The following is a 27,580-nucleotide window of genomic DNA, read 5'->3' as shown; positions in this document are numbered from 1 at the left end:
TTTAAAAAGATGTTTACTCCAGTATAAAAACACTCTCAGCCCTTTAATATTATTGTGTTATTATAGTGATAGGAAACTGAAGGGGGCTGCAGGCTTTCTGACCTTCAACAGCCAGCAGGAGACATCTAGAAGAAAAACAGTAATCCCTGAATCTGGTCATCAATAGATCTCAAAGCACTTTACAAAGGAAATCAATATCATTATCCCCATTTTACAGATGGGGAAACTGAGGCACAGATCAGCACCGGGACTTGCCTATAGTCACCCAGGCCAGTGGAAGAGCCAGAAATAGAACCCACATCTCTTCTGAGTCCCACTTCAGTGCTCTCCTCACTAGGCAACACTGCCTCCCAAAGTTACCTTCCAAACTATCAAAGCAGTGCATGGAGGTTTGTGATTTCTGTTACAGGGTAAGGGCTTTAAAAGGGTGCTACGTTACACAGAAACGCTACATACACAGCACACATTTTGAACAGCACAGCTCGTCAAGCTCTCTGGAACGCAGTCCTCGTCTCCGCTGGGATTCCAGCCAGTGGTGGAAGCCCCCAGGCACGCTTGTCCCGGGCACTGCATGATTTGAACAGTTTCCTTGCAGGTAAGCCGTGCCAGCGGGCAAATCAGAGCCGCATTAGTGCGGCAGCACCAGTGGCTGGAATCCCGGCGGAGACAAGGCCTGGCTTGCTTTCTGGGCAGAAGCACCATTTCTGAGGCGCCATGGGGCAGAGTCCTCAATTCTCTCCTCCTTTGCTGGACTGCGGATTTCCTTACACTGGAAATGCTTCTGTGTAGATGCTCATGACAGCGGGGTGAGGGGTCCTCCCATCAGCGAATTTAATGCACTTCCCCCGAGCGGCGGTAGCGAGCTGACGGACGAACCCTCTCACTGATCGAGCGCTGTCTACGCCAGGGGCTAGGGCGGTTTTACTACGTTGCGAGGGGATGTGGATCTTTCACGCCCTGAGCAACACAGCTGGGTCGATTTAACTCTTGAGTGTAGACCCAGCCTAAGGCAAGGCAGCTGTAGTGTGTGTGTGTGTCCACCACGAAAGGGTTAATTTGTACACAGCCCTAGTTTCCCCAAGCAGCAAGCACCAGTGTCTGGGGTTCTCAGGGTATTGTCAGCCAGCGTGGGTTCCTTGTATTAATACGTTGGTTAGTGAGGAGAGGAGATTCCTAGATCCGCATAGGGCAGGCGTTAGCCCTCACTCCAGCTCAGCCCTGCAGTTCTGCAGAAATTCTCTCTTAATAAACAGTCCTTATTTTGCTAATTTGTCTCTGGACTCTTCAATATTCCAAGCACTAGAGGAGCCAGTTACTCCATGTAACCCGTTAGCGGGGCCCCCAACGATAACTCCCAAGCTTGGCACATGGGCGTTCTGGGCCAGCTGCTCAGCCCTCTGTCTGTCTGGCATGCACGGCTCTCGCAGAACAAGCAGTGCACCTGGGGACGCCCCGACACTGGAGAATCCCAGGGTGGCGTAAGAAGGGCATAGCCGGTTCTCAGCCACCACCAGGGAAGGCTGGCAGCAGGAAGGGCTGAGGCCAAAGTGGCAGTCCCTGGGTAGCGTAACAGGACCTGGAGGACCGTTCCTGCTGGTACTGTTTTGGCTAGGGGCTGAAAGGGCCCTGCTCAGCCCAAGGATGGAGGAGGGGTACAGGTGGCTTAGAGCCACCCTTTTCCCCCTGCCCCCAGGCCATGCACTGAGCACAAAGCTATCTGCTCTACCTGCGGTGCATTCAGCCCCAAACGGTGAGCTCCACCCATTCACCGCACTGCCTCAATTTCCTGTCCTCTCCTTTTGCCGCTCCAGAGCCTGTGGCCTGTGCCCTCCAGCCTGACTCAGAAGTCTGGCCAACGTTTGCCTGGTTTTGCTACCCCGGAACTGTTATAGCCCTGGGCAGCTCAGGCTGATAATGAGAGCTCCAAGCACCTGGACAGGAAACCCTCACCATCTCAACTGGAACAAACTGGCAATCTTATCCCATTAAATGTGCATTCTCAGGCAATAAAAACCATCCTGTTTCTGGGTCTCTCAGTTGCTGCATTGTTAGCCTGCTGGCTGGGACAGAGGCAGAAATTCAGAACAGGATTAAAATACATATGGGAGAGTCCTCTTTATTAACTCAGCTGCCCCTTTCCTTAACTAGGTTTTTGTGCCCAGCTTCACTGGACCCTGCAGAAAGACTCAGGCAAGACAGGTACCTGACCTGGGTGTCTGTGCTCCTAGAATGGGCACAGCCCCCAAGCAATGCCAAACTCCAATGGGCACCTATTAGAATTACTCAGTTCTTTTGCCTGTAGTTTTCAGGTCACCATAGGTCCATGTAGCCCAGCGAACTGCCTCAGACAGTGCCCAGCACCAGCTGCTTCAGAGGAAGGTGCAAGGATTTCTGCAGAAGGAGCAATGGGATACCTGGCCCACAGGGAAACTCCCATTAGTGTCAGGTTGGCCTGAGACCTGAGGCAGAAGGATTTAGAGCGGGTTGATGTTTTTAGTATTTACCGTTGTGGTGTTGGATGTTCTTGTTGTGCCTCGCCATGTGGCTGAGATCTGAGACAGCTGGAGGTCTCGGTGGAGGAGCACAGATCGTCCCTGGAAGGGGGCAGCTATGCATAAGGGGTTATAAGTCTGTCATGTATATCTCCAACCCATTGGGAGCCGTCAGGGCAGTTGTGGTCCTAGCGTCCCCTTCCCACATTTCGCTGATGCTTTCATACAAGTTCTCAGCAGGGCAGTTCTTGGTAGACTTGTCCCTTTTCTTGGGCTTTTTCCAGTTGACATCTACCGCCTCGTAGGCCGGTTCTGGGGCTGGGTTCCTGCTGTGCTCAGTCCAGGATCCAACACTGATAGACTCATAGCAGGGCTTAGTGCGCGAGACTTGGCCCGGTGTGGACTGATACCCCGCCCTGACATCTCCAAGATGGGCAGCTGGCCACCCCTGTTCTCCTTGGCCCGTCTCCCCAAGGTCCATTCCTTCAGAGAGGGACAGAGCAGAGCCTTGGTGTTTCTTCTTCTTGCCAGCTTTGCACACCGTCGAGTACATTTCTTCTACCTAGAAAAGAACACCTGCGGTTACTGGGGATTCCTGTACAGCAGTGGGACAACAAAACCTGCCCGTGTATTCCTGCCTGTGACTCACGCTCAGCCCACTTGCTTTATAAAGTCACCAGTCCCACCCACAGAATTAAGGGCATCCAGGCATTTACGCAGCAAAGGTCAATCTAGACCAGGGGGTAACGGAGCCATGAGACAGAAAAAGTCGAGAACAACTGATCTAGACGTAACAGGCCAAATTCAACCCTGGAGCAGCTGAACTGCACCCATTTATGCCAGGCCTGGTTTCGCCCCAAGACCTGGATTTCAAAGAGGCTCTACATCTACCCGACCTGCCAACAGGATTAACAGAGGCCCAAAGCACTTCCTAAATCATCAGCCCCTGACCCCTGTAACAGGGGTATTATATCAAGGCACGTTAACTTGAGGGCAATAGCCTAGTACTAATTCAGCAGAAGGTGCGCCCAGCTGCCCGGGGCACCTGAAGCGAGGGTGCGGAAATGGGGGAAGTTGCCTCCATCAGCCCCAGCCCAGATTTGTTACAGGGAATACTGGGCAGCCGTTTCAGTCGCCCTGTTCCTACCCGGGATGATCCTGGGAATTCAGTTCCTTTGATTTGCCTCCCATCCTTCCCTCCGGGGAAACATCTGATCCAAGAGAAACACAAGGAGCCTCCTCCCAGAAGCCTTTAGCCTTGGTGATGGACTGACTCAGCTCCCAATATAAACCCCTGAACAAAGTGCCCAGTATTTCTCAGTGCCCACCACAGCCCCTCCTAGGAAGGCTCATGGTTTTCCCATTAGGACACCATCTACTGGTGAGGTTTCAGGGTCTAAACTTGGCTAACAACCCCCTTCTCCTTTCACTAACTTCCTCTTCGGGCAAGCCCGCGAAGCTCCCATCCTAGAGGGATCCATTTCAAAGTCTTGTCCTCACCTGCCTCTTGTGATTATTCGTATTCCTCTACTGCAGGAGGGCCCGGCAGCTCCCCTCGTGGATCAGGGCCCCACAATGCTGGCTGCTGCGCAGACGCACACTAAAAAGACAGTCCCTGCCCGTAAAAGCCCACGATCTAGGTTACAGCAAGAGAGCAACGTGCCACAGGGAGATGAGATGAATGGGGCGGGGGGTGACGTAACAGCAAAGTGAGTAAATTATAGCACAAAAAGCCAAGGTCCTGGAACATCCTCTGCCGAGCTGTGGTCAGTGGCAAGTCCTTTGCAGGCATCACGGTAGCAGCACAGAGGGCCGGGGGCTGTCTGCAGTCCAGCCTGACAGCTTCTAGCGAGGAGACTTTGGCACATGGCTCTCCAGGCAGGTGCAGCATCCTCGGTGGAGGGCTGGTGGCTGTGCAACCCCCCCCGCCCCGTGCAGCAACTCAGCCCACGTCTGGCCAATTTAGTCTCACTTTGGGGAGGCGTTTTTCTGACGGGGCTGGGTCTTTGGGACACAGGGTCTGAGCAGGGAGGAGCTCTGCTGCCATGGGGGGGGAGCCTTGCCCGTATAATCGCTTGTGTACGGCCCAGCCCAGCGCTGCACGGCTGGTCTGTGTAGCAATGCACACGATGGCGCGTTACACCTTCACACTCCACCCGCATGCCCAGGCCCAAGCGAGCTCCTGCACGGGCAGAACAGGCCTCTCTTGGCACCGTTCCCCCAGTGTGGCGTGGCCAAGGGAAGGCCCGCGCCTTGCTAACGGGATGGCGATGCTACAGCGGGGAACGAGCCTCCTAGCCCGGGGAGACAGCCGTGTGCTAGCAAGCTAAAAAGAGCCAGGTGGCAGAGGCTCCGACTAGCCACCCGAAGCTACCCCCTCGGTGCAAGCTCGCGTGGCTAGCCCGCGCTGCTGCCAAAACACCCGCACTGCTCTTTATTAGTGCTCAACATGAGCCCCGCCACCGGCCATCTGTCTACCCAGCTCACATACCCAGAGCTTAAGCCCCGGCACCTTTGGCCCCAAAAGCCAGGGAGTGGGAGCTGCTGTTTATATTGCTATTTAGCTGTGGGGCTCGGCAAGCGAACGTCACTGGCTCTGGATGCTCCCTCGGGAGATAGAGGAGGAGGAGTTGCTGGCACTCACATTCCCCTGCCCCCCCCAGCTCCACCGCCCCCGCCGCTGAGGCTTGGGATGGTAACAATCAGCCTTTTGCTTTCTCTGAAGCTGTTAATGCTCTTCTGCCTTCTGGCCCCTGTAAATGCACAGCCCTCGCCAGGGCTGGCTGGAGATGCTGCCATGGACCAGCCAGCAACATTCCAGGAAACCCCGCCGGACGCTAGAGCCAGAAAGCTGGCGAGACAGGAGGGATTTTAAAAATAACCCAGTGCGGAGACAGAAGGACTGGCAATCTGCTGCTGAATTCCCTCTGTCTCTACACGCCTAGTGGCTCGGTTCCTCCAGTTTGGACCATGGTTTGGCTTCTTGCAAACTGAACCGAGCTGGCCTCCCTCCCTCTCTCCTCCTCCTGAGCCACTTTATCCCAGCCCAAGTCACAGGTGTAGCTAGCTGCTCCTCTGGGACCAAGTCTGGAGTCCTCCGCTCTGCAACCAGAGGTCCACCCCCTCCTGTGGAGAAGCCACTTTTACCCATTGGCCCCTCTGGCAGGCTGCACAGTTATGTATGAGACGTCAAATCCTGTGACTCCAGAATTCCTGAGCTCTTAGTTCCGTGGGGGTAAAAGTTCATTGTGTCATTGCCCGGAGCTCACTAGCTTTCCACAGTTCCACCATTGTCTGCAGTGGAAACAATCTACCTGTCTTCTCCCTGCCAGGTTGCTGGGTCTACCCTCTGCTAGCAGCTCTCAGCTGAGCCATGGCCAGGTCAGCGGCCATCATCCCAACTCACCAAGGGGAAGGAGCATTATCCAGATGGTGCCTGCGCTCTGACAACATAAGGAAGGAGGAGGGAATTGGGCAAGGCTGGAAAAAGGCCTCCTGGATTTCTGATATGTGCAGCCCTATTAGGGGATCCCTTGCCATAACAACAGTCACTGGGCAAGTTCAGCCCTGCTCAAAGTCACTGGCTTACACCTGCCCTGGCCTTGGCCCGTTCTTTGGAGGGATCGCCCTCTGCAAAAATTCAGATCTGGGGTAAACGGTGGACAAACCAACTGAAGTGAATGGATTTGCCTCTGTCCCAGGGACTGGCTTCTGAGGAGCCAGCCAGCCAGCCTCCCTGTGACCGGCTCTTACTAGGGAGAGCAAGTTTCACCTGTGCATCGTTAAGTGGACAAGTTGCTGAGCTGCAGTTAGTTAGTTAAGGAACACGGGGTTGCAAGGGCTCACAGGTGCCAGGCACCTTCCCCCCGGCCACCACTAGGCAGGCCACCCAGAACAGCTGGAAGTGAGGGGCTAGCAGAACTCGAACCCAGCCCACAGGCACTGTCCACAAGAATCCAGCCTGGGGACGATGACTGGCCCCACTGATTGGCCTGACCAAACCATTTAAGCCAGAAGGAGGCGCAAGGAGTTGTCCAAGAAACTGAGCGATTTCCCAAGTGGCTACTGCTCCCCAATTCCAGCTCTGACCCCTGGCTTAGAATCTGGCTCTGACCACCCTGGCTCTGACCACTAGATCAAACTGTCCCAGTCCTGACACTGGGCTGTATAAAGAGTTATAAAGTGCTCAGTCAGGAGGCCCCAGGACAGAGGAAGCTTCTGGGGAGAGAGAAGCTACTCCCAGTGATGCCACCCTGGAGAGCAGAGGCATCTGCTCAGATCCCCCCCAGAATGCAAAGAGAGAAAATTCCCAAGGAGAAAGACAAAAGACAAAGTTGTACAGGGGAGAAGTTACAGAGCTCCAAGCAGTGGAGAGCCCTGGAGACTTAGAGCAGGAAGAGACAGCTTATTTACATACCATGCTTAATAAACCAGACTCCAGAAGTGGCGCTTTTCACTGTATGCAAGTCTCATTGAACGTACTGAAAGCTTACTAGGGGAAACGGAGGCAGGCAAAACTGTGGTTCAACACTGGACTGCCAGGGGGCACCTGTGGGATGAGTGCCTGCCGTTACAGCCAGGTCTGAATCCAGCACTTTGACTCAATGAAGCTTACACCCAGCCACCCACCCACCCAGAGCTGGTATTTGTTAAAAAGGTCAAATATATTTCACAAAAATGTCGACAGAAACAAAATGTTTTTTATTTAATTGAAATTTCCCACAATGTGTGTTTATTGGTGAAAAAAGACTGCCAATTTTCTGTGGATACAAACATCCCCCACTGGTTTCAAGTGGAAAAAGTTTGGGGGAGGAATAAAAACAAGGGGGAAGAGGCTGGGATTTCACCCACAGCTCAGAATGGTTGGCTGAAAAATTTTGATCAAAATTTAAAATTTTTCTTTTGCAAAAAGTTTTATTTTTCTGAAAAACACTTTCATCAACCCCTCCCCCCATCTCACCCCCCTCCACCCCCACCCCAACTTTTTATCGGAAAGACTTTCACCAGCTCTAAGGGCTATGTACACATGTTTAAGGGAAGTGTTTTCCCTGGGTCATTCCAAGGGGTCTCGCCCTCCCAAATCAATTTTGTATTCCCTCAGCCACCTGTGAAGTTGAATCCCGAGGGCCTGAGCCACGGCTTACCTAAAGCAAAGCAAAGCCTCCTGTTTCCTCCCATCAGCTTTGGATAAGGCCCTGACTGAACTGCCCGATGCCCCAGTGATCCCCCAAGGTCAGATCTGCCTTAGGGATTGTGGTGAACCCTTGTACCCTGCTGCACAGTTGATCCCCTGCAAGCTCATGGCCTCCTGAACTCAGTTGATAAGCTACTCATCAGCCCGGCAGATGCCCGGTTACAACAGCGAAGACAGGATAAACTGTTTTACTCCCTTCCAGAAGCACAGGCAAAATCCAGCCTAAACCTAATCCAAATCCAGAGTTAATCCAAACCCCCTCCTTCCCTTCTGACGTGTGATTAAGGAAGGTCAGCTCATCAGTACAGGCAGGGACTGTTGGCACTCCTAGGAGCAGAGGATTTAATAGACCTAGAACCTTAGTCCAATAGGCATCAGCACCAGCACCAGCCCCATCAAGCTTTGTTTGAGGCGGACCTAGAATCTTCCTGTAAGGAAACCTTCTAAGGGTCATCTTGCAGCTAGTCTGCACCCAGACTCCCCCAAGAATGAAAGCAACAATAACTGGTTAAGTGTATTCTTTAGTGGGGAAGGGAAGGAGGTGAGAATCTAGTTTAAGGGGGAAAGAAATCAAGGCCCACGTTTTCAGAACGGCATGCACATTTGCATGTGCATTTATTAAGATTGCGCACACAATTCCCAACACTTGGGCCTTTCACAGGCACAATATTTACAATTCTGGGGCCCCAGGCTCTAGTTCCACTTAGAACTTTCTGAAAGCTTAAAAATTTTCCAGAGCTCCTGGCTTCCTTCTTGCGTTCAAGTTCTCTTCCCCCATTCCACAGGGGGGACCCAATCTCCATGACAGTGGGTTTGCAAGTCAATTCTCACCTCCTTCACCTTTCGTTACTAGAGGTGACGAGTTTGGATGAATATCCTCAAACTCGCTGTTCCCACACTGTTTGCTTCGACTAGTCATTATTCATGGCGAGTAGTTGGCTGCCAAAATCACATTTCTGCTCCTTGATTGAATAACAAACATTTCAAATGGAAGGAGCTGACAAATAATGAATAAAATAGGTAGATTCATAAAGTTTAAGGCGAGATCATTTACCCTGAACCTCCTGTATAACAGGGGCCAGAGAATAAAGCACTCTGCTCTTTGGGGCTTGTCAGTCCTTGAGCTCTGAGTTTCTGCAGCTCCCAGCAATGGCCCCCTCTCGGTGCTATCGATAATAAATATACCCTTCCTGCTGACACTCAGGAGGCTGGCAGGATTTGTAACCATTTCCACAGATCTCCCCAGCCACCTGAATCCCCACAAATAAAGAACAATGCGACCCCCTGGATAATGGCAAGCCAAGCTCGGGGCTTCCATTCAGGGCCAGGCAGTGTGTTCCTACCCACCTAGCACCGACACTGCCCGTCTCCCATCCCACAGCACTGTGAGGCTCAGGGCGGGAGGAGGTGATGGATGTTACTGTACCTTCACCGCTGGGGGGTTACAGGCAGCTCCTTCCCAGCCTTCTGGGTCCGCAGGCCCCACAAAGGATTCACTCTGTGTCTCGTCCTGGAGCTCTGGCTGGAAATTCTTCTTCGCCTTGCGGACGCAGGCGTACTCAGCTGTCACTGCCTTGTCTGCCTCGCTTAGAGGGGACGCCTCCACTGGGGTTCCCAAGACGGGCATTGGTTGAGGCCCTTCCTGAGTCACGGCCGCACACTCGTACAGCGCCTCCGGGGCTGGTTTCAGCGGGGCTGAGAAGAACAGGTTCGAGTAAGTCTGGTCAGGACTCAGGGCATCAGCCGAAGGGTTGGAATGGGGGATCTGGGGCAGCTCTCGGTGCAGCAGGATGCTGAAGCTCGAGCTATGCGCAGCTCCTTCTCCATCCTCCAAAGACCCTGATGGGTAAAGGAAATCCATGCTGGCTGGTCTTTGGTCTGGGAAGAGAAAGAGAAAGAGAAGAGAAGAGGTGCGTAAGGAGTCTGCGCTGGCTCTTGTAGGGGACACTGGCTGGCTCTTTCAATGGACTCACCAAGCAGAGTTAGAAAGATAAGTGTTAATAATACCCTGCCCTTGTCAATACCCCTTCACTGGGAAGCTCATTCACAGCGTGAACGAGTGTCATTGCTCATGCTAACGAGGATGACTTGCACGTGCAACTACCCCGTGTGGACACGTGTAATCGCAGGAATACACCAGCCATCTAGTAGCAGGCAACGTGGCCCTACCAGAGAGGATGTTGGGAGAACCACTACCCTATCCCTGCAACTGGAAGGCTGCGCTGCTCCTCAGGCATAGACACCATCTCCCTTTGCATCGGCGCACTCCCAGCCCCAGAGCCGCCAGATCTCTCTGCACATCAGCTCCAGCTACGGTAGAATTTTACAGCCACTCACGCTCATCCACGTGCTTCACCCTGTTGAGCTCATGCAGTTTGGTGTCAGATTTACTGAGTGATCGGAGCTGCATCTGCCTCAGCAACGACTGCAAAGAAAGGAGGAGACGCACCGGTGAGACTCTCAAGAGCGGCCACACTGGGTCGGACCAAGGGTCCATCTAGCGCAGTGTCTGGACTTCCGACAGTGGCTGGTGCCAGATGCTTCAGAGGGAATGAACAGAACAGGGCAATTTACAGAGTGATCCATCCCATCATCCGGTCCCAGCTTCTGGCAGTCAGAGGCTTAGGGACACCCAGACCATGGGATTGGATCCCCCACCGTCTTAGCTGATAGCCATTGACGGGCCTATCCTCCATCAACTTATCTAATTCTTTTTTTAACCCAATTATACTTTTAGCCTTCACAACAGCTCCTGGCAATGAGCGCCACAGGTTCATTGTGTGCTGTGTGGTGAAGTACTTCCTTTCGCTTGTTTTAAACCTGCCGCCTATTCATTTCATTAGGTGACCCCTGGCTCTTGTCCTACATGAAGGGGTAAACAACACTTCTTTACTCATTGTCTCCACACCAGTCATGATTGTATAGACCTTGATTCTCTTTCCCCTCAGTCGTCTCTTTTCCAAGTTGAACAGTCCCAGTCTTATTAATCTCTCCTCATATGGAAGCTGATCCACACCCCTAATCAGTTTTGTTGCCCTTCTCTGTATTTTTTCCATATCTAATATCTCTAATATCTCTTTTTCAGATGGGGAGCCCAGAACCACACGTAGCATTCGAGGAGTGGGGGTACCGTGGATTTATATCTTGTCATTGCAAAAAGAACAGGAGTACTTGTGGCACCTTAGAGACTAACCAATTTATTTGAGCATGAGCTTTCGTGAGCTACAGCTCACTTCATCGGATGCATGCCGTGGAAACTGCAGTAGACATTATATACACACAGAGACCATGAAACAATACCCCCTCCCACCCCACTGTCCTGCTGGTAATAGCTTATCTAAAGTGATCATCAAGTTGGGCCATTTCCAGCGCAAATCCAGGTTTTCTTACCCTCCGCCCCCCCACACACAAACTCACTCTCCTGCTGGTAATAGCCCATCCAAAGTGACCACTCTCTTCACAATGTGTATGATAATCAAGGTGGGTCATTTCCAGCACAAATCCAGGTTCTCTCACTCCCTCACCCCCCTCCAAAAACCAAACACACAAACTCACTCTCCTGCTGGTAATAGCCCATCCAAAGTGACCACTCTCTTCACAATGTGTATGATAATCAAGGTGGGTCATTTCCAGCACAAATCCAGGTTCTCTCACTCCCTCACCCCCCTCCAAAAACCAAACACACAAACTCACTCTCCTGCTAGTAATAGCTTATCAAAAGTGAGTCACTTTTGATAAGCTATTACCAGCAGGAGAGTGAGTTTGTGTGTTTGGTTTTTGGAGGGGAGTGAGAGAACCTGGATTTGTGCTGGAAATGACCCACCTTGATTATCATACACATTGTGAAGAGAGTGGTCACTTTGGATGGGCTATTACCAGCAGGAGAGTGAGTTTGGGGGGGGGGGGGGGCGGAGGGTAAGAAAACCTGGATTTGTGCTGGAAATGGCCCAACTTGATGATCACTTTAGATAAGCTATTACCAGCAGGACAGTGGGGTGGGAGGGGGTATTGTTTCATGGTCTCTGTGTGTATATAATGTCTACTGCAGTTTCCACGGTATGCATCCAATGAAGTGAGCTGTAGCTCACGAAAGCTCATGCTCAAATAAATTGGTTAGTCTCTAAGGTGCCACAAGTCCTCCTTTTCTTTTTGCAAAGACAGACTAACACGGCTGTTACTCTGAAACCTATCTTGTCATTATGATATTTTTGGTCTTATCTGTCCCTTTCCTAACATTCTGTTTGCTCTTTTGACTGTCGCTGTCCATCGAGCAGATGTTTGCAGAGAACTATCCACAATGACTCCAAGATCTCTGAGTGGTAACCGCTAATTTAGACCCCATTATTTTGTAGGTGTACTTGGGATGATGTTTTCCAGTGTGCAGTACAATTTGCATTTACCAACCCTGCCTGCCATTTGCTTGGCTAGTACCCATTTTGGGGGATCCCTACAGCCAGGCTGCACTGCCCCAGGCCCTCCCCAAACAGCTCCACCCAGCAAGCCTGCTCCATCCGCCTAGTGCCATGCTGGTGAACTTTACCTTCTGATTTAAGCACCATCCAGCAACAGCTAGGGCTCAGTGCCTTCTCCCTGTCACATACTATGCTTGGTGGAGGCTGGTCTCTGCTGTGTAACGAGCACTCCAGCCCCCTGCTGCTCGTGTTTTTGAATTAATGCCTGGGAATAAAATAACTCAGCTTTCCAGTGCATCTCTGGACACCAAAATATGCTGCTTCGGCTACAACCTGGCTCCCAGCTCAGCTGGTCCCTCCCAGAGCAGTAACACAGACACCTTTCGACAGGCCGTCCCAATTCCCTTTCCCGCGGGCTGCTCACTCCAGGCAGAGAAGACTCGCTCCACCTTCCACTTTGACAGCTCTTCCCCAGAGGCTTCCAGACAGTCCTCGTGAGGTGCTGAGCACCCCCAATTCCCACTGAGCCAGGAGAAGGTGCTCAGCACCGTGCAGGATGGGGCTCTAAGACAGCCCATTTCTAGAGCTTTTCCTGCAACAGCTGCTGTCCAGGAGACGGCCATCCTGGCCCTTTCCTAAGGCAGTGCCGCTGGGCTCCCCCTAGGCCACCCATGCTCCCCTGGAGCAGGAGTAGCAGCTCCCGCTGGTTGTTGCGTGACTTTGGGGCCATAAGCTTATCTAGCCAATGTGCGCACTTACCACATCTACCAGCTTCACCCCGTCCGGTGGGACCACCTTCTTCCTAGTTTTCCTGCAAGGAGAAGGATTAAGCCAAAGGTTGGATGGTGGTGAAGGATCCGCCAGCAAGCATCCTGTGAGAAGAGCTCTCCTGTGGCCTGCAGGGCAACATTTTCAGACGTGACCAGTGTTTCTGGGGGCCCTTGTGGAGAGGCCTCCAAGAGGCCCGATTTTCAGCCTGCCCCTGGGAATCAGGCCCCAGTGAGACGTCTCTAGTTGGGCACCCAAAATCACAGGTCACTTTCTAAAGCCTCGGCTTTAACGTATTGTTTCTGTGCAGCACTGGTGAATGCTAATCACCCAAGGAATCGGCTTCTCATGGCTAGCCCAGTGGATCCAGGTGTATTGTATCCAGGGTCTTACACCATGCCCATCACCGTTATAGCTAAGGCCACGTTTCCTACTGCAGTACAGTGGTCACGCGGACATTAGGAGCATATACCGAATGCTGGGAATGAGCCTAATGAGAGCACCATCGGCGAGCGCTCTCTGCTTCCTGAGACTACTCAGTGCATCGTGCAGCTGTGCGGATCAGTCAGACGAACACACCACATCCTGCCTGCACGGGCACCAGCTGCAGCATGCCCGTGACCTGGTATCTTGTCGGCACTGCACAGCTCCTAAGCTTGTACAACACGGTGCATCGCATTTGTTCCCGCCTCACTGCACCTGTGCCTGGGAGCCTGCCCGCCACTCAGGATCTATGCCCACGTGCTCCTGTGAGCACGCCCGCCACTCTGAATCCACGCCCACGTGCTCTTGTGAGCCTGCCCGCCACTCAGGATTCACTGTGCCCATACACCGCTGTGAGTGTCCTGCCTTGTATCTTTCCAGAGCCCCCTCTAGCCAGGCCTGGACACTGTGTGAGGTGGCAAGCCGACTCTCTGTGCTTCCTGCAGCACTGCTTTCTCCTGAGGGCAGCTGTCACTTGGCCCCCACTCCCCTGCTCTTTGCCCAGCCTGTCTGGGCTCTCCGACAGCCTGGTGCTGCAGAGCGCCCTGCTGCGCTCGACGTGGGAATCCTGCCCACTCCCTTTATCTTGACAAGACCTTCGACACGCTCAGTTGCAGCTAACCCTGATGGAAACCTCAGGGCTCCCTCTTCAAAGGGCCTGGCATCTCCGCAGCTGTGCCGGGCCCTCCTTAGTTTACACATCAGCCTATGGGAAGTGTTTAATGAGGATCCGGTGGGATTGACACATGCCTCCGGGCCCTGGCAGCCTTCCTGGGCTCATGCTGCTGCCAAGGGGCGGAGGGGTGTTGCTAGGATCACTTCCCCCTACATTTCAGACTCCCCTAACCTCCCTGCTCTGAATCTCTATGGTGGCGTAAGGGCCAACTCCTCCTATTAGCCATACCTCACCCCACATGGCATGGTGACACTGGGAGCAATGGCCCAACCCCACCTCCAATGGGCAGCCTTAAGCCTCCCTAGGCCCTTCCCAGGACAATCCTGTCTGGCCTTTAGTTCAAGCCCCGCCTCTGCAAGAAGGGGGATCTTTACTGGTCCCTTGGGTGGGGGGTTTAAGGCAGGTCTCACTGTACTCAGCCAGGACAGATATGTCCAGCCCCCTTTTTATGACAGCGATGGGCAGCTGCTGTGCCAGGCAAGTGCTGGGGCCAGAAGACCAGGCGATGGAGAAGCATGGGGAGAGGCCCAATCGTAGCTGAGAGCATAGGGCTGATTCTGATCCCATCCCCGCCCTGGGAGCCTAGCTTGGCTTTGTGGCTTGTGGTTTGGGTTGGCTGGAAAAAGCCGCCAGTTTGGGAGATACCAGCCTCTCCCTAGCCTGTGACTCATCTGTTTGCAGCCAGTGCAGCGCTGGCTTGGAGCTTTGTTCCTGCTTTGATGCTGGGGAACAAACCTGGCAGGGATAGTCCTTGGTGGAGGGGAGAGGAGTGAAGCAGGAGGGTGGGAGCTTTTGGAATCTAGTTGCATGTCTGCAGCAGGGGGTTTCAGGCAACTGAAATCCAGGCACTGGGGTCCTCACACTCCTGCACTGCTGAGCAACAGAGATAGGTGGGTATCCACACAGCATCAGCATCAGCTAAGCTCCCCCAGCCTTGCCCCAGCATGCACGGCTCCATGGTTGGTTGGTTGCATTTGAGGGACAGTGGGACGGGGTGGGGGAGAGGGGCTGACATACAGACTGCCACTACTTAAGCCAAAGGAGATCCATGTATGAATTAACCCTTCCAAGACCCATGCAAAACTCCTGAGGTTTGTTCTACCCTGACGCGTGGTTTACACTGTGAGAGGGAGGCTCAGACACGTACCTTCTGCAGGCAGCACACAGGGCTGAGAGGAAGACCAGGACACCGAGCAATGCCAGTCCCAGGGCGGCAGTGAAGGAGGGCCGATGGGGCCCAGCCATCCTTTCACCACGATCTGGAGCCACTTCAGAAATCCACTTCACGCAGAGCTCTGCAGGAAGAGAACATTGGTAATTAGTGCACCCGAAGGAGAATGCAGAGGGCAATGCCATCTAATGTCCCCGTCTCGGGCTGGGGCAGGCATGGGATCACGCCAGCGAGGGAAGTAATAGTGTCGTGCTTAAAAATTTTATTAAAGCTAAAAGTTAAAAAAATTATAGACTACATAAGTTGGGAAAACAGTGTCTGTACATCTGGGTGTACTGCTTAGATTATCCACAAATATAAAGTTAGTTTTTAAAAGTCGTATCATATATAGAGTACATTATCAGCAATAACCCAAGTTTAGGTGAACAGATTTAACAATACAGTTTAAATATTAGAATCTGAATACTCGGGTACATCACTCATGAGAAGTTGTACAGAGATTTGGTTGTGGAAAGCAAAGATATATCCATGAGTGGAGATTGTCCCTCAGTAATTGAGAATTCGGTAGGTTGTCTGTTTAGAGCCAGGTCTGAGCATGATGCCAGAACCCAGCTACTCCTGTCCTCCTGTCTATCCCAAGCACAAAGCACCATAACAAGCAGTTGGTTGGCATGTCTTGAGTTTACAGCAATGTATCCACACTCAGTAGCCCAGCCCAGGATTCAGGCACCGATTGGCCCAGTGGGTCGCATCACCTGAGCCAAGAGTTTCAGGTGAATGCAGCTACAATAGCATCTTCCCAGCGTGGATGGGGAGCCACAATCCTTGCAGCCGATCTCCTGCTCCTCCTACCTCCGCTTCCCAAAGCGCCACCTCTCCCGCTGCAGCTACTGTAAGTTAGGAAGTTTAATTCAACAGCATAGACATGGAGTCCAACAAAAACGGATCAAACCCCAGCACAGAGCGCAGCTCCACCCTGGAGGTAGGTACTAGCCGCTCAATAGCTACCTATAGGATCTGCCTCGTGAATTACACTTCGGCAACCTGCATCTAGCTTGTCCTGCCAATGAAGTCTTCTAGAACTGAACTGCCGAAATTCGTATGGATTTGCCACCAGGGGGAGCCAATAAGGAAGAAAAAGCAGCCGTCGTCAATGGACGCTTTGAGCCAAAGCATTCCTGGGGGCTGCCACTGTCTCCAGATCTGGCCCAATTTCCCCTTTTCCTAGACAAATGCTGAATGGCTGGAGTAAACAGATCTCCCTCCTTGCTGAGTTTCTGGGGCTCCAGGGCTGTATCCTGTACGTACTCTCTCTCAAGTGTCCTTTCGGGCAGAGTGGGCCGTGAGCCTGTGATCTCCCAGGTAGAGGTGTTTTGGGGGATGGATGCGGTTCCTCTCCTGGAAGGCAGAGTTGCAGCTCAGCAAGAGGGCACCCTCTTCCTTACTGCTGCTTTGCACCAAGCCATGGGAGAATCCTACGCGGCTGTTCCTGGCACAGCCCAGCCAGGTGGATTCCGGCATCGCTAATTCTCACCGTTCTATCACGAGTCTGGCTCAAGTTGGTGCTTTTCTTGAAGCCCCAGCTCCTGGGGGCATCACGTTATTAGGTGCCAATTGCAGCTTCCATTTAAAAGAAAAAGTTCCTAGCCCTAGAAACGCTCAAGAACTTGACTCAAGTGCTCCCTAAAGACTCAAACAGCACGAGGCCAAGAAAAAGGACCCCAAATGACAAGATTTTGAAAAATCTTGTCATTTTTAAGCCACTCTTATGATCTCTGGGGGCCTGACACCTGATCTTCAAATAGTTGGGGCTGCCAGTACTAGGATTCCAACTATAAGCCAGGGGGTCTAATGATTCCGGGGCCAAGTGGGCATGACAACACTGAATTCTGGAGCCGTGGCACTTTGTCCTGGAGCCAGCTCGATGCTGGAGTAATGGCACCTGCTTGGAAGAAAGGAAGGGAGGAAAAAGAAGAGAAAAAGATGGGAGCCCAGCGCACGAGACTGCATTTGAACTCTGATCCACCTAATGCAGTAGAATCAGAAAGGGAGGTGGAGGGAAAGTTTCAATCTAGCCCATCAGCAAGTTCTTAACAGAGCAAGCACAGGGGTGAGGTGCTTGGAAATGAATATGGAGTCAGATTAGCCAGGTATTTACACTGAGCGGGGCTAAGAACAGGGCATCTGCTCTGCATTCAAGCGGGCATGGGAGTTGCGGGCTGAATCCAGGCTGGGATTCAGGTCCCATGGTGCTGCTGTCTCACAAGCCATTCTGGTCTTCACTGGTGGAAACCTTGCAAGATCGTCTGTTCTCATGAGATTTCTCCTTAGGTTCAAATCTCCCAAGAATGGCTGTTCAGCCCCTGAGATCTCAGTGGGTAACAGGCTCCTCCTGGTTCTGATCCAAAACTAAAGGTATAATGGCGTGGAGGAGAAGCTCTGATCCAGACAGTCAGATCCTCCTGAAATTCAGGGAGCTTCAGCCATGAGGTTCTGGGTGGGGCCCCGCTTTTGGTTTAGATTCAACACATTTTTAAATCTAAAATGAGAGGCAGCCCCCAAGCCTGAAATCCCCAAGCTGGGTATTGGGTCCATGCAAAGTTGGGAGCCTCAGTGTAGCAAAAAATTCACGAGGGAGAGTTGGGTTGGCATTAAGTATTGCCATGGGGAAAAGTCCTGGGAGTTCCCATTCCCAGCCCCCGGAGCATCCGGCCTTGGTCTGGTGGTTGCATCACCAACCCCGCCCTGCAATCCCACTGTCCTTCCTCGGAAGGACACAGCTCGTACCCCCGTGTGTGCCTGCTGCCGGACTCTGCCAGGACATCCCAGAAGCCCTCTGCCATTAACAGCCTGCCTGCCTGCACTAGCCCAGCTCCTACACCGTCACGCGCCCCCTCCTTGGGGCAACACCACATGGCAGATGGATCAGCCCGTTGGGATGTGGAAGGGACACTCCGGCTCTGGAACCAGGTGCCCCAATGTGCGCATATGGCTTGTGTGGACAGGCCTGACAGGGCCAAGTCCAGCTGGGGCCAGGGCCTACCTGCAAGACACTTTCGTGCTGCGTGCGTCCAGGTCACCCAACTGCTCTTTCCCCACGCCCTCCCCCCACTCACCACTCTGGCCGGCACATCGAGACCCTGGTCTCGTGGCTCCGGGGACGGGGTGGCGAGTGGAAATGCTGTGCCCACCGTCAGAGAGCTCAGCAGCCGCACATCTTCACGGCCTCTTGCAGAAGCAGGCTTGAGTTGTGGGGTGAGTAACAATGGGAAGGCAAACAGGCTCTGTGTCAGCACACAGGAAACCATGAGGGCTTCACAGTTAATCGCACCGCCCGCTTCCCACAGCCCAGCCAGCCACCAGACCTACTTTAGCAGCTGTGAACAGTGGGAGTGGTTCTGGTATTCTCCTTGGGGCCTGATCCTGAGGAGGCCTCAGCAGGCACTCCCCGCTCTCAGGCTTAGGCCCTCAAGAAGTTCAGCTCTGTAGAGCAGCAGCTTGCCAGTGACACGAGTCCTGTAGGCAAACCAACCCCTGCGAGAGCCATACTCCGAGCTGGTGCGAGCAGATGCAATGCCGCTGGCTTCATGGAGTTAGAGCTGGCTTAACGCAGCCGGTGGAGCCCATCACTGACACCAGCTCTGAGTGTGGCCCCAGGCCTTGGAGTCCAGGTCACACCAGCCGGGGAAAGCAGCCCCTCTCTGGTCTCTGATCCTTACCGTGAGAGCTGATCCTTGCCAAGGTCAGAAGGGGGCTTAATAGGGAAGGGAGAACAAATGCATGTGGGACAGAAGAGCAGGGCTGCAGGCTCACCGCCCTTTGCCCTAGATATGCAGCAGGTTTTGAATCTCAGCCCGCCCCGGTGCTATTTCAGAATCCAGTGCTGGCCTTCTGCAAACCTGCTTTGGCCTTTTTCCATTTCCCATGCACATTAAGTCACCACTGTATGAGCCCAGCCACATCCTGGGCTCAAGGTATGGCCCCAATGACTGGTTCAGATGCTGTCTGTGACTGGGGGGCCCAATAACCAGGATGGGTTTTTTGGAGAGGACTGGCCAGCCATTCCTCTGCCTGGAAAAGGCAGAGACAAGAGGCAGCCTCTGCTGGCTGGATTCTCCGCTCCTGCACACATCATATCTGGTACTGGAAACAAATTCCTTTCCTGGCCCGGCCTTTGCTAATTTCCCCTGGCTGTGGCAGCTTGCCCAGCCCCTGCTGGCATGAGGCATGAGACCAGACTGGGGCTTCAGCCCCTGGACATCCTCGCTGGCAGCGCAAGGCACCAGCCATTCACTAGGTCTGGGTTGTAGCAAAAGTCACACGACTGGGGCGGTGCTGACTTATGGGGCTGGGGCGCAGCCAGATGTCTCACAGGAGCTTCTGGGGCCTGCAAACCAGTGGCTGTGTCTCGCTCCACCCACAGTCCACAGACAGACCCACACTGAGCAGTACCCTGTTCCCAACTGCCCCCTTCAGAGGGGCCGAGTGCTTCCACGCAGCCACGCTGGCCAGCCTGCACCTCCCATGGCACACAGCCAGGCTTCGGGCAGTACACTGAGGGGAAGTCTCGGCTGCTGTCCCCTCCTGCCCAAGCTGCTGGAGCGAGTGGCAGAGGACTGGGGACGTTCATCACATGGCACAGGGGATGTGGGATGTTCTCCCACCCAGAGGGATAGGAGGGAGAAGAGCCATCTTAGAACCTGCTTCAGCCTGACTATCGCCTGACCACCCTGTTCACTAGCAGGCTTGGAACATGGCCCACCCACGTGAGTAGGAGCCAGGTGTTAAACGTGGCACATAAGGACTCATCCACATCACCAGCTCAGTAACAATCTGTAGTGCTGCTGACCCTTTAGCAGGCCCCCCAATGCCGTCCCCAAAGGGCTGACGCTTTCCTGCATGCAAGCAGGCAGGCATGTAGTCACATCCTCTCTTTCTGGGCTGGCTCCAGTTCCATCTATCAGGGCAATCAGTTTCCTGTACCCCCCTGCACCAGGCGTGCTCCTTGCAAAAGGGACCACAAAACGAAAAAGCCACAGCTCCCCTCCACCTGGCCTGCCAACCCCCCGAGCGCGCTCACTGTGGTCTCCAGTGCATCCGACGGGCTGCAAGAGAAACAAGACGAGAGAGAGTGTGCGGCGGTGCAAGGTTTTGCAGAAAAGAGCAAACTGTGCAACAGCACAAGGGGTTAGCAAAACTTCCTGTGATGTGGGACATGAACCTGCTGTTGCCTCTTACCAACTACGGGCCTGGCCCTGAAAGGGCACCAGCAACTGTGTCTAAGCAAGGTGCTTGCACGGTTTCCATCATCACTGTGCAGAGGGGTTTCTCTTAGGCCACGGCTACACTATAAAATTAAGTGTGTCTACACTTAACTCCTTGTGTCGGTGGTACGCATCCTCCCTTGCACCAGTTGTACTGTCAGTGCAGGGCATTGTGAGATGGCTCCTGAAAGACAGTTGACGTAAGGGACAGATAAGAAGACAGAAAATGTCACATTGACTCTAAATAAATCCATGGTACGTCCACATCTTGAATACTGCATGCAGATGTGGTCGCCCCATCTCGAAAAAAGATATATTGGAATTGGAAAAGGTTCCGAAAAGGGCAACAAAAATTATTAGGGGTATGGACCGGCTGCCACATGAAGTGTGATTAATAAAAGACTGGGACTTTTCATCTTGGAAAAGTAGACGACTACGGGGGGATATGATTGAGGTCTATAAAATCATGCCTGGTGTGGAGAAAGTAAATAAGGAAGTGTTATTTACTCCTCATAACACAAGAACTAGGGGTCACCAAATGAAAATAGACAGCAGGTTTAAAACAAAGAAAAGGAAGTATTTTTTCCACACAACACACAGTCAACCTGTGAAACTCCTTGCCAGAGGATGTTGTGAAGGCCAAGACTATAACAGGGTTCAAAAAAGAACTAGATACATTCTTGGAGGATAGGTCCATCAATGGCTATTTAGCCAGGCTGGGCAGGAATGGTGTCCCTAGCCTCTGTTTGCCAGAAGCTGGGAATGGGTCACAGGGGATGGATCACTTGATTCCCTGTTCTGTTCATTCCCTCTGGGGCACCTGGCATTGGCCACTGTTAGAAGACAGGATACTGGGCTAGATGGACCTTTGGTTTGACCCAGTCCAGCCGCTCTTAAGTTCTTAAGCAATGCAAAGTCACTGTGCTGATTCATAGCTGTGGAGGATGTCGCCCTGTGTTTGTGAACTGGATGCCAGCACTAGAGTTTACCTCATTATGGCACAGACTAGGGATGGGGTAAGATTTGCTTCAGTGCCACCCACATGGCAAGAATTAGCCATATTTGAACCCACCCAGGCTCTCCATTGGGCAGCACTTCCCGTGCAGAAAGGAGCTCTGCGCCTGTTTATAGAACACTTGGCTGTAGGGCACAAGTCACAGGCAGTTCTAAGGGTGGGAGTTTCAAGGCCACATGCGTGTTGTCACACCACCGTTGAAAATGATGCATTTTCTGCCTTTGAGGTTTCACCCACTTCCCTCTTTGCAAAAAAGTCACCTCTTGGGAGGGGGACTCTCCTGCCTTAGCCGTTCTCTTGTTAAAGGGAAAGAACAACCCAATGAGCTTTAGAAACACAGATGCGGACAATGTGTTGGGCTCTGAGACGACTGTGAATCCTCCTTGTCCTATTCTCTCCTCCTTCGGCCAGGGGAGGCAGTGCCAGACAGCATGGAGAGGCCAGAGTTTCAGCAGCAAGCTCTCCAGCATCCTCTCTGCCACTGATTCTCGGGGGGCCCATGGGAAGGTCACTTACACTATGTGCCTTGGATCTCCCTCTCTTTAAAAAGGGGATAATGGTATCGAAGCTCTAGGAAGCTTGGGAGTCTTAATGTCTGCCAAGGGCCTAGAGAATCTTGGAGTGCTGTAGAAGGACAAAGTATTTTATTTTGCATAGTCCTATGGAAAATAAGTCACACCTGGCCTAAGCCTGCTTATCTGTGGCTGGCCCTCCTCCCATATCCACGCATGCAGGCCAAGTGTCCAGGCACAGTGCCCTAGGCAACCCAACAGACAGCATAAACCCAAGGACCACACTGCCAAGGTGGATGTGGTGCTGAGTCCAGGAACTAGGAGAAGGCGAGAGTCCTATTTTCCAGGGCTCTTTCCGGAATCCCACCTTCCCCAGAGGATGTGGCAAAGCACAGTTGTTCCCCAGGTGCATCCACAATTCTCTTCCTGACCCCCTAACCTCTATGGGCAGGCTGCAAAATGAACCGGGGGTTCCCACCCCCATGCAGATGGAAGGATGGGGGTTGCAAGAGAATGACTTAGGGCAACCTCCCATCGTTGCAGCTGCCATGCTGAAAGGAAGTCAGTGAAGGAAGGACAGGCAATGAAACAGCTACTGCTCACCTCAATGGACAAGAAGGCACAAAGACAGATTCACTACCTAGAAAAACAGCTCGCAGTCTGGATCGGGCAGCGCAGAAGCACACAACTTCAACAGCATCCCTGGAGGGGAAAGAACCAGCTCAGCCATGCCGTTGGGCCCTGTGTGTGCCTCCTAAATGCCCCGTCACCCTGCCCAATACTAAAGTACCTAGAAAAGGAAAACAAAGTCAGGCAACTACCCGGCTTCAGTCAGCCCATGGCAGGCCCTAGTGTCAGCCCCACGTGTTGAAATTAGGGCCCAATCTTAGAAGGTGCTGATCTCCCTCATCTCCCCTTGATTACAGCGGGAGTGCACTCAGCAGCTCCAGGATCAGCCTCCTAACAAAGCAACACAATCTCCAGCCACACCACATTGGAAACAGACGCCCTCAACCCTTCCTCAGCAGTCGAAGGCCACGTGCCTGGGGAAGCCACTTGAGAAATGGGAGCCAAAGGAAGCCACAGCTCCCATAGACTGACCGATCTCTTCACAGGCTTGCGCACCCAAAGGTACAAGCCAATGTGCGCGACAAATCCTTGCCCAAACAAACAGAGTGCTGCCCTCGGACAGCACCTGCCACCTGAGAATCTCACCGTCCTTTGAAAATGTTAGTGACCAAAGCCTCAACACCCAGAGAGGAATTATTCCAAGTTTTACAGATGGCAAAGCTGAGACAGAGGTTAAGTGATTTGCCCGAAGAGACAGCAAGTCAGTGCCAGAGCTGAGAAGATAACCTGAATTTTCTGACGCCCCGTTTGATGCTTTTACTAGACAATACTGCCTCTCTCTCAGAGGGGACAGGTCTTTTATGGGATACTCGCAGGACAAACCCTAATTTTAGTCAGTTCCCTTAGCTAGCACAGTCCTAGTGCAGCCTCAGAGTGTGGGTCCCGCAAAGCAAAGCTAACGCTCAAATGGACGGATACCTGGTGGTGCACACATACTAGGCATCCTCTAATATTTTTCACCCCTTAGCAGCCTTCCAATGCTGCCAAGTGTAGCTGCGGTCCAGAAGCATGAACACGGTGTCAGGTGTGCACTACAGCGCGCTGATAGATTATTCGTTTGCTGCACAGAGCTACCACAATATCTACTCCCATCTGTTTTCGGAAGACCCAGTGCCTTAGGACCATATAATACAGATACAGCCTTTAGTACAGGGATCGGCAACCTCTGGCACACAGCCCCTCAGGGTAAGCCCCTGGTGGGCCGGGCCAGTTTGTTTACCTGCAGCGTCCATAGGTTCGGCTGATTGCAGCTCCCACTGGCCGCGGTTCACCATCCCAGGCCTATGGGGGCTGCAGGAAGTGGCGCAGGCCAAGGGACGTGCTGGCTATCGCATCCCACAGCCCTCATTAGCCGGGAGCGGCCAACCTGCGGCCAGCGGGAGCGGCCAACCTGCGGACGCTGCAGGTAAACAAACAAGCCCGCCAGGGGCTTACCCTGACAGGCCGCATGCCAAGGGTTGCCGATCCCTCCTTTAGTATCAACGTACCAGTGTGAGGAGGTAAACATTACTGTCTATTAGCACCAGTGAGCCGAGTCCCCAGCCTCACGTTATAGGCAGCTTTCTTCCTGAAAGTTTTCAGCCAGGTTTTAACATTTCCTCAAGGCCCATCAAGTGTCCAGATGGCCTTGTACAATAATTCCATAAAATACAAATCACAACAGTCAGAACACTCAACTAGCAAAAAATGATCCCAGAACCCACAATGAGATAATGCTCTCATCTGGCCTCAAACTCTATGAATTTAAGAAAAAACAGAAGAACAAGGCAGGAATGAGGAGGGGAAGGAGAATCCTACATCTGTTGACAAAAGTATGATTACTTTTAAGAAAAAATACTTTTGGGAGGCTGGAGTCAGCATTATGGACTATGAATCGGGGTCATCTGAAATTTTAAAATTTACCGGCTGACTCTGCTTACCCTTACTTACATGAGGAGTCTCTCCTTCTGCGAGTAGCCTCATGGAAGTCAGTGGGCCTCATTGCATGCATAAGGGCATGTCACACAATTAAGGGTTTGCAGGATCAAGTCCTTAAATGGACTTTGAAATGTGCAATTAAGCTCCCTGGCAATAAAGCTATTGACCCAAGCCCCTGCAGCTGTTCTCTAAGGTAAAGACATACAGCAGTGCTACACAGAGGACAAGCTTTACAGGCTATGCATAGCAGCTTTGATCAGGCAATTACCATTATTAGCATGTGTTCAGAATACAGAAACACCTAGGCACTAGGAGAATTAGGAAAAGCATGCAAAGATAGGTGCTAATCAAGCATGAAAATAGTTCATTGCTGTTGATTTCCAACCCCCCCCCACCTTTTTTTTTTTTTTTGGCTGTTACAAGTAGGGCTTACATCCAAGCTAGGCTGCAAGAGTACCCGAAATGAAATTCACTGGGAGATGAAATTCGACAGGTTGTGTAAAAAAGAAGGTCAGACCAGATGATCCAATGGTCCCTTGTGGTGGAAAAAAAAAAAATCAATGAACATGAATCCACATTTAAGAAATAGCAGCTTGAAAGAGAGATGCCCTCAAAATCCCCCAAAACATTGGCTCAATTTTTTGCTGTTATTTGAGGAGAAGGAGAGAGGAAGGTCACAAGCTGGGCACCACCAGAGATCATCAGCTGGACTGTGGCTGACACGGCTCTCAGGGACTTGGGGCGAGGAGGAGGGGGGTTATTGAAAAAAAGACGGTTTCTCCTTATCAAGATTTCTACAACAGCAAAAGAAGCCAGAGAGGTTCACTTCAGCGAGAACTACAGTCAGCCCAGGACAGTATCATGGGAGGCTGCTAATGATAAAGCACTAACAAATCCGAGAAGAACTTTTCAAACCTGAACTGAGCACAGAAGCACAGCAATTCAGCAACAGAACCCATGAGGAGATGGGCAGGCTCTGAGCGACAGCTTTGGCTAATGGCTGGGGGTGGTGTGGTTTGGGTTTTTGAAGAGCCGTGCTGGATTTATGAAGGTTAGTCTCAGAATGGCCAGGGCTACGGACACAAAAGCACAAACACTTCCGATTGCAGTGCTTACTGCTCCATGTAGGGTGGGCTTTTAAAAGGCATTCAGCACTGGCCTAACTCTTCTCCCCTGGAAGTCCATGGCAAAACTCTGAATGATTGCCATACGGAGCTGGGCCAATGCCAAGTACACATTAGGTGCCCGACAGCTTCGGCCCTGTTTTTGATCACAGCATAGGTGCTGCTGTTTACACTAAAAATAAGTGGAAAAAATAAATAGAAGTTTTGGTAAAGACACCTGTGGCTTTAAATGTTAGGTTGCCCTCCTATACCTTGAACACCATGGAAAACTGGCTGAAACCTTGAGATTCAGAAATTTGATTATTTTGTGCCTCCCTTCTGCTGACTGAGACAATAAAACTGTTTCTGCTGAACTGTATGTATTTTTAAAACATGAGGCAGGCACTGCTAGAGAGGTTTCTGATACAAATATTGGGCTGGAAACAGCAAGGTAGCAGTTCTGGTGAGAATTCTCATTGCTACGTTTTTAGAAAGCCAGATTACAAAATACCGAGTCGTGCTGTACGCCAGGAAGGTGCTTTTAGAGAGATGTGTTTGGTAGTTACTAGAATCATTCACCTGCTTCTGAAACCTCCATTTACACAGTTTGAAATCCCGGATATATGCTGTTATTTCTGTGATCAGTCTCTCCACCCCTCACAACCTCAACTCCAGTGGTGTGGTCAGTGATGCTGGGGATTTCTACAAGAAGGTGGCTCAACCCAAACAATCAGGGGCCTGACTTTGCTTCTCTCCCACCCCTCCACCCCAGGTGCTGAGCCTCCAGTTTCAACTGATTCCAAACTCAGCATTTCTGAAAACCAGGCACTAGGAAATGAAACAGCCCCCACTGTTCTTAACAGGGTGTCAGTTGCAGGGCTGTGAAGTTCCACTCATGAGATGCCAGACACATTATCAAGCTCAGCGGACCTTTCTGTGCATTTAAGCCTAGATGCTCCAATGGGTATAAATCTTAATGTGCACAAAGCTGACAGCCCTCATTGGCCAGTGACTAACACATGGACATTTGTTAAGTAACCTGACCAATACAGAGCTAACTGAGGAGCAAGAATCTTGCCATTCCAGCAGTGCCAGCCTAACATTTACGTACAATACTTAGAGGGTTATGAACAAAACTGGTTCAGATACAGGAGATGCAGCAATGTTTTTCAGTAGTTGATAAGGAGATACCCGAGTTTGCTTGGTAAGAAACAAGAAACACTTACTTTACAGAGACTCAGAAGAAGCCAGATAGCATGAAGAGCAGAAATCCATCCATATCCTCTTCCTTCCATATCCTTCCTTACCTTCTATGCCTGCTCCCCTTGCACTGCAGAATACAACTGTTCTGAACTACACATTATGGAGTGTTTCAAACATCTTGATTGTGCCTCTTTCTCAGGCTGCTCCTTTGTTCAACCCTGATTTTCAGCCGGAGATAGAGATGCCTTTGAGCTGAGACACCAGGCAGTCTAATACCACAGCTCATTTCCTGGCCTGCAAAAGTCATCATATCACCCAACTGACTTACTTTCTCTCTACTCTGCTTTTGCAGAAAACATGCAGGTGGATGGGATCAGCAGGACTATGTGCAACAGCACCCACGCCTGGCCATTCATCAGTACTTGACCGTATTTCTATCACCATTTACTCCTGGGAAAATTCTGTGCCACAAATTAAAAATTCTGCGCACAATATTTTAAAATTCTGCAAATTTTGTCAAAAACAACACTACATAATCACACCAGTTTCAATTATTTTGGTAATTTTATTTCAAAATACCTGTCAGTAAGTATGTCTGTAACAATACAGACAAAAAAATTCCCCCAGGAGTAGAGTTAAAGAAACCCCTATGACAACCCGCTTCCTGTTTCTCTGGCACACCCCCCTCCAAGCCCAGCCAGGTACCCAGACACCCACAACCCCTCTCCCCCAGAGCCCAG

At 51.8% G+C, this 27,580-nt stretch overlaps 1 protein-coding gene across 2 annotated transcripts; it reads right to left on the bottom strand.

Moving 5' to 3' along the window:
* Positions 1-27,557, bottom strand: LIME1 (Lck interacting transmembrane adaptor 1). 2 transcript variants are annotated; one of them, XM_073309005.1, is made up of 6 exons: positions 26,864-27,557; positions 15,173-15,320; positions 12,858-12,909; positions 10,024-10,111; positions 9,113-9,564; positions 1-3,054 (listed from the first exon to the last, which is right to left on the bottom strand). In XM_073309005.1, the coding sequence occupies exons 2-6, from the start codon at positions 15,268-15,270 to the stop codon at positions 2,623-2,625; spliced, it is 1,122 nt and encodes a 373-aa protein (XP_073165106.1). In that variant the 5' UTR covers positions 15,271-15,320; positions 26,864-27,557; the 3' UTR covers positions 1-2,622. The 2 variants fall into 2 exon arrangements, with proteins under 2 accessions (XP_073165106.1, XP_073165105.1); XM_073309004.1 differs by lacking the exon at positions 26,864-27,557 and having other exon boundaries at positions 15,173-16,893.
* Between the last annotated feature and the right edge of the window lie 23 nt (positions 27,558-27,580).

This window comes from Lepidochelys kempii, chromosome 13, assembly GCF_965140265.1.
Source record: "Lepidochelys kempii isolate rLepKem1 chromosome 13, rLepKem1.hap2, whole genome shotgun sequence".
Classification (NCBI taxonomy): Eukaryota; Metazoa; Chordata; order Testudines; family Cheloniidae; genus Lepidochelys; species Lepidochelys kempii.
The sequence above is the reverse complement of the archived record's forward strand: the minus strand, read 5'-3'. Positions and strand labels throughout refer to the sequence as shown.

Coding starts and splice junctions, on each gene's coding strand:
- LIME1 (XM_073309004.1), bottom strand. CDS start 15,381: ATGGCATTGCCCTCTGCATTCTCCTTCGGGTGCACTAATTACCAATGT. Junction 10,112..12,857: donor GGGTGAAGCTGGTAGATGTG/GTAAGTGCGCAC, acceptor CTTTCTTTGCAG/TCGTTGCTGAGGCAGATGCA. Junction 3,055..9,112: donor GTAACCCCCCAGCGGTGAAG/GTACAGTAACAT, acceptor GTTCTTTTCTAG/GTAGAAGAAATGTACTCGAC.